The sequence below is a fragment of the Saccostrea cucullata genome, unplaced genomic scaffold, assembly GCF_032062105.1.
Source record: "Saccostrea cucullata isolate Sc308-1 unplaced genomic scaffold, CSIRO_AGI_Scuc_v1 ctg2469, whole genome shotgun sequence".
Lineage (NCBI taxonomy): Eukaryota > Metazoa > Mollusca > Bivalvia > Ostreida > Ostreidae > Saccostrea > Saccostrea cuccullata.
This window is the reverse complement of record NW_026935906.1, coordinates 1-7,500: the sequence shown is the minus strand read 5'-3', so window position 1 is coordinate 7,500 and position 7,500 is coordinate 1. Positions and strand designations below refer to the sequence as shown.

General features: G+C 33.9%; 1 protein-coding gene across 1 annotated transcript in view; it reads right to left on the bottom strand.

Moving 5' to 3' along the window:
* LOC134244211 (glutamate receptor ionotropic, NMDA 3A-like) overlaps positions 1-5,155 on the bottom strand; it is a gene marked incomplete at its 5' end in the record, with an annotated part of 50,060 nt that extends 44,905 nt beyond the window's left edge. Inside the window, one exon of the mRNA XM_062726473.1 lies at positions 4,890-5,155. Within this exon, the coding sequence (XP_062582457.1) occupies positions 4,890-5,155 (266 nt within the window). The remainder of the gene's footprint in view (positions 1-4,889) is intronic.
* Positions 5,156-7,500: the final 2,345 nt, after the last annotated feature.

Here is a 7,500-nt window from a genome sequence, read left to right as displayed (position 1 = left end):
CCCAAGATAACTAAAATCACATATCTAAATATGTATAAGATGATACCCCAACATAGATAAAATCACGTATCTAAATATGTAAACAAATGATACTATAACATAGCTAAAATCACATATCTAAATATGTATATTAATGATGCCTTAACATATCTAAATATGTAAACAAATGATACCCCAACAGAGCTAAAATCACTTATCTAAATATGTATACAGATGATACCCAAACAGAGCTAAAATCACATATCTAAATATGTATACAGATGATACCCAAACAGAGCTAAAATCACAAATCTAAATATGTATACCAATGATACCTTAACATATCTAAAATCCCATATCTAAACATGTATGCAGATGATTCCCCAACATAGCTAAAATCACATATCTAAACATATATAAAAATGAAACTCCAACATAGTGAAATCACATACTAGTATCTGGACATATGACACTGTAACATAGCTAAAATCATGTATATTTTAAAACATGCATACAGATGATCCAGCCAAATTTAAACACGTCTTATCACCTCGGCGTCTTATATATCATAGCTAAAATCACGTATCTTAACATGCATACAGATGATCCAACATAGCTAAAATCACGTATCTTAACATGCATACAGATGATCCAACATAGCTAAAATCACGTATCTTAACATGCATACAGATGATCCAACATAGCTAAAATCACGTATCTTGACATGCATACAGATGATCCAACATAGCTAAAATCACGTATCTTAAAATACATACAGATGTTCTAACATAGCTAAAATCACGAATCTTAACATGCATACAGATGATACCCCAACAAAGCTAATATCTCGAATATTAACATGCATACAGATGATCCAACATAGCTAAAATCACGTATCTCAACATATATACAGATGATACTCCAACATAGCTAAAGTCCATGTATACAGGTGCTAAAAATCACGTATTTTTAAACATGCCTACAGATGATACTCCAACTTGGCTAAAATCACGTATTTCTATGCATGTTTCATGATGTTAATGTCCCGCTGTTTGGGATGTTTAACGGATGAATCATTTCATAACGGTTTGTATCAAAAACATTGCCTGCTCTCTGCCTTACAGACTGCTAATCAACTTCAAACTTTTAATTAATCACAGTTCTTAAGAATTAATTTTAGTGCGTGGGTGGGGGCGGGGGCTAATAAAAAATATTCAACAAAGCATTTTTATTGATAAAACTAGAAGGTTAACCTTTTCAAACATTTTTTTTACTTGAAATTAGATTATTTACAAGGGAAATTGAGACGGTACATTCGCAGTGAAATACTTTTAGATGATGCAGAAGACGACGGACTGGTTTCAATCCTGCATCAAGTAAGGTATTGACAGTTTTGGCTAATGTCATGAAACAAAAATCGTTTTAAAAAGATAATAAAATAGGCAATTAGTGGGTTGTTATTTGATTTATTGTTAATTCTCTAGTAATTGGTAATTTTAAAATGTATTTTTGTAACCATAAAAGTGGTTTTAACAATATTCAGATTGCAGGATCGATTTATTATTTGAATAAAGTTCATATCCATAATATGTCCGGTAAACAAATCATACAGGGTGAATCAAGTCGGCTCTGGTTCAGGTTGTAGGACAGATTGCATGGCGGCAAAGCCAATTGTTTTTCATTTGTATAGTTAGAAATAAATGTCAAAACAGTCGTAAACTAAAATTGATTTGTTCTCTATTAATCACCACAATTGTATATTTACCAATTAACCAATATAGAGTATTGAAAGATTTTAAAAGCTAGTTTGATATTGCAATCAGCGAATCGTGAATTGAGATCAGAATTTGTCAAAATCATTCCATCTATTTTACGAGGGATTTTTTTTTCCTTTCCGTTATAGAGTGAGGCTGGATAGATTTTGTCCTCTTTTGTGTATGTTTCCTATTTCAAAAATTATTAATTTCAGTATACATATGAGATTGCAGCAAATTGTGGATTTTACATGAAGTATACACTAATCATAATGTTAACTGACCTATCACAGAAAATTTTAAAATGAACCTAAATTTTTCAACTTCTTACTTGTGGAAGTATGGGCATTTTTCTCCGCTTATGAAGTTCACTCATTTCTTAAAGGCATTTACTTTTATCAAGTGTGTTCAAAATGAACAATATTATATTGTTATTTGCATCGATTTAAAGAAAGCTGGGATGTCTTATTCTCTCTTTATCTATTTAATTTTTAAGGGGGTGGGGGTGGGGGTTAAACTACTTTTAAGATGTTTGGTGGGTTAATGTTTTCTCAAATTTGTTTCCCTCTCTTAAGCTCATCTTGAAGAATTTTCACTCATCAAAATCTACTGACAAATGTACTACTTGAACAAATTTCTTCATGCAAAACTATTTTAGGATTTTTCCCTACTGTTTAACCGATGTTAATTATTGAAGAGTTTATTCAAGTGCCGTTTTCATTCCTTGGGAATAGCTTTCTTTATATAATCAATATCAAAGACAGATTGCGGAAATATTTTTACAGTATGAAATTCTGATTAGCTGGTTAGGGTGATGAATCAAATGAATGATTTATAGGAGAAGCTGCCTCACGCTGCACTGATCTCCCCCAACTATCTCCCCACCACTCTCTCATATTAGACTCCATGTTCCCTAGTCCCACATAAACTGCCGCTATATTGGTACTAAATCAGCCGTAAGAAGTTAAGGGACACACAAATATACAATTTTCAACCAATCATGGTCTTCGTGTTTTTCATCAATCAGACACAAATTGTGTTTGAAAGATTTTCGTAAACTGATATCTGTGTGTTTTGTAAAAATCATCCATACGAATAGTACAAACCGATCTCTGTAGACCAAACCCTCTCACTGTATCACTTTTGTGTAAATCTTTGTTCCTTTGTATAAAACACCTTTGCCTATCATTTCTATACTTTCTTTGCAGTACAGCACATAATGAAGACATCCCAGTGAAACCTCTCCAGTTTACACATAATGAATTCCCCTCTCTGTACAGGATGGAGATCTCTTCTTCCAATTATATTTCATTCAATTCTCTGTACCACTCTCTCGTAAAAAACGCCAATTAACGTCTGCAAAACCCGTCTATAATTGCATGAGGACCTTAAAGTTTACGAATCCGTGAATCCCCTTACAGTCTTGAAAGAAATCAATGTGAAATTGGACTAAATCTAATAGAGGAAAGTTAGAAATACAAGTTTCTAGACTTAACATAAACTATACAGCTAGATGAAATCAGCCGAGATAATGTACAGTATTCGAGCTCAAAAGTCCATTTAACTTTACAAAATAGGAGCAGAGCAAACACAGACCTCCAGAACATTAGAAGTGGGATCAGGTGCTATGGAGGAGTGAGCATCCTCTGCCCGACCGGTCACACCCACCGTTTGCTCCAAATGCTTGGGGAAAAAACGGGAAAATCCATCAACAATTCAGTGTGTAAATAATGGTCTAACAATCATCAACATTGTACTTCTAGCCTTTACATAACTATACATCTAATTCTATAATCTTTGAAAAAAAATCTTAATAAATTCATCACTAACTTTTTCGCAGATATGTATGTGTCTATCGTAGCATTCAAAAGCATACCCTTGCGCTATCAACTTATAAAACAGCTTCTCAGTGTAATCCCTGTTTTATCTCTAGGGAACACCTCTATACAATGTTATTGTCTCTTTACTCGTTACATCTGAATTACTTACATTTTCTTTACGGTTATCATAAAGTACTGGTGGGCCTTTCTCTTAAGGTTTTAGGGGGTGTATAGGTCAACAATCGTGGTCTTTTATAATGTCCTTCTGTTAACAGAAGGTTGCCAAACATTAGGACATGCTTAAAATTGGTAAATTGATTAAAATATGGCATATATCTTAAATAAATTTTCAGAAAATGAAAAAAAAAAACAACGCATCAAGCATTTCCTATTTTATATTTATTTTATACGGTACTTTCTTCAGTTTACTGCAATTAATTTATATTCTATAGTGTATAAAGTATTTTTAATCATTGCAAAACACCATTAATCACTTCTAATTTCATTTTATGTTGATAAACATTAGTTTCCAAGACTAGATTAAAGAAAATTCAATTTCTTTAAAAAAAAAATTAGATACTTTTATGGGGAACAAATATCAAATTTTTATAAGAACGTTTTTTAAGACTTAAAGGAACCTTTAAACTCATTGAGATAATTGAAATTAAAATTGTTGCATAAAAGAATTTCAATTTACCAGGTTTATTTTTAAACATTTTAATTAAATAATAATTTAAAGAGTTATCCTTCCTGTATGAGGAGAGGATGTCCTTAAATAATGCACAATTCAAATATTTTTTCTTGAGCTCAGTCGCTTAAACAAACATCTAGTTTAGCTTTTATCCAAATGAAATTAATTACTGCTCTGAGGCAGTTGTCATTTACAGATTGGAAACTGTTTTCATTTGACAACCAGTAGCTATATCGATATAGGCAAATGGACAACATATTTTGATAGAATTGATGGAACAGATAAAACTTTCATGAAAAGTGATTTAGGGAACCAAAAAAAAAAATGTTTAGAAAATGGAACCGGATAACTGAAAACAATACCAATCTTGACAATATTTTGACCATGGCATGGACAAAAAACCCAACCCGTCACAATTTCTTACATATTTCATATTCTGCTATGCATTTTTACTTTGGATTTAAGGTTTCAAATAGATATTGTCCAACCAGCAGCCCTGGTAATAAGACGTTAGGTTTAGATTCACTTAAGTTAAAAGCAAGACATTGATCATGGCTAGATAGAAAATTTCGAAAAATATTAATTACCTTTTTTTCAAAATAAACTTCAATCTTTTAAAGAAAAAAATGTTAAATCTAATATTACCTTCTCGTAGACTGTTTTTGCGTCCTTCATGTAGGCTAAGGTCGGTATTCCGAGTACATTTGCTACCATAGACACAATGTTTATCGTCTGCTGAGTGCCTATCACGAGCACCGCCCGGGTCTGGTGCTGGGTGAGGTACGAACACAGACCATGCAGCTGATCATCTAAACCCGTGTACGTCGGATAGACGACGCCAGTCAAATTAATTTCCGGTCTCTCCACCGATAGGTAGAAGGTCCGGAAATGCAGATTATAAATGTCTTGGTCTATAATAGCAACGATATCGTTCCCAGAACAATGCACAAATGACAACAAAATTAAAATGCAACTTAGGAATACCGGCATGACGTCAAAAATAACGCCGAGTTATTCATCCACAGTGTCTTTCATCACTCTGTTTAAGTATTTGCTGAGTTTCCCTATTAAATCCATTAAAACATCAGTGAAATAAATCCGTTTTTTGCTGGCTAGGAAGTTGTCCTCACGCTGTGCACTCTGGATTGGCCATCTTTCCGAGTGAGGTGCCGAGTTACGAACTAGCTGACGTTACAGACATTGGTCTCTGCGTTAGACCGATTCATCACTAGTCGTTGCGCAAAATGACAGCAGATGATATCTATAGCAAATTTATAAGTATTTTCCAATCGGTATCCACAGATGTTGAAAATCGATGCGACCTATATGTAGAGCACCTGATGGCGGTCCATTATACCAGAATTACCACTCGACAGCGTACGTAAATTGTTCGGTGTTGGGGACTTGTGATACGTCCATCTTCATCACAGATAATGAAGAAAAATTGCCATCTGTTGTTATTTGTAAGCAGCAAAACGCTTAGTCATACAATATATCCGGAGGTTTCTTTATTTTATTAATAAAAAAAAAAAGAAAACCTCCATTCCTGGAGACCATGCAGAGTCAAAATGGACGGTTTGATGAACTAGGCTGGTGTTGCGATAGGGAATATAGTATCGACGACTAAAGACGGAGAGGTTCTATGTCAACTTAAAACACAGCATCGCTGGAAAAAGATGTATCCAGAATTCCCAATCAGAAATCACGATGTCTCATTCATTAATGAATATATTCCTTTTGTTTTAATGCAGTATTCATGTATTTTTTTAAATTGCCTATAGGACTATTGATTTTATTTCTGCACATATTTAAATAATGTGAACTTTTTGAGGTACTGGAGCACTCTTTCATAATTATAGTATACACGTCGATTCTCGATCAAGTTGTATACATAATAGATCGTATGTATAATAACACCATATCTGGGTTTTTTTTAAAGGACAAATTAAAATATTGGTTATTTAAGCGAGATATAACAATATAAACGTCCATGTTGTGTTTTACCCTCAGGGGCTCGTATTGTTTTTCTAGTATGTAGATAGGGGTCTTTTGATATGGACACATGATGCAGCAGGTTTGGGTACTGCCTAAATCCCTTACCCCGTTGATGTTTGATTGTGCATAGGCCTTTGGCCGGGGGACGGAATGGGCAAAGCCATGGAATGTAATAGCTTGAAGTCATTTGCATGATTTTTTAATTACGAGAAGCATACATGTATGTTACGCCTGTATTTCAAAAACATCTAAGATTATTTTGTTCTTCGGACTGTAACAGGTATCAAATATCCCAAACCACGGCCTCTTTACACGTTCCAGTGTCAGTCACTGAATTCCGAAATCAAAATCATATTTGTATTTTGTCCGACTGTTTCATACCAATTATTAGGCCTTCTTAAATACTGATTTTGACTACGGAATGTTCTGTCTACATGATCTGTACATAGCTAGAGCTCACGTCGAGTGTGACCGGTCTACAGAGAATGCTTACTCCTTCTAGGCACCGGATCCCACCTCTGGAATCTCCAGGTCCGGGCGTCTTTTATGCCCTCTTCACAGGCCTGCCTCTCTCTCTCTCTCTCTCTCTCCATTCTAGGACACAATATTTTTTTCTTTTTTATTCCTCTTTTCCCACCGACAAATATGTTGAAATTTTCAGAAAAAAAGATTTTCCCACCTACCTATTACCTACCGACGCCATAAAGAAACACGCACGCTAACTCTCGATTCCCGCCTACATTTTGGAACCATTTAATTCAATATGAATAGTAATTTGGCCATAAAATCTTTGTTTAATACAAAGAACAGTTCAATGGTAATTGATAAATCGTCTTAATACCAGCGCTAAACAGTAAATTATCCATAATTCCAGCTCTTGAAAAAAGGGGGGTAGACAATTTTTTCCATTGAAATCGGAGTTTCAAGCATCACCGTATTTTGAAATAGTCTTGGATATGATTAAATGTTCCTTATATCTTTTCTTATGTTTTAGGCAAATAAATAAAACATAAATATTTCAATAAAATATAATGTTTCAGTTGTATATCGCTTTGAAATTGGTGGAAAATAAGCATTTTTATCGTCTTTTGTGAATAAACATATGTTCCCCCCCCCCCCCCGTGTCACACAAAAAGGTTTGGTATGAATTTGTAAAATACCATTCCATATTACCTGTAAAAAAGGAATTTTTGTGACACGGGGGGAAAAGATGTTTTAAAAATATTTTCCGTTTTCCATTGATTTCTATAGTAAAAAACAC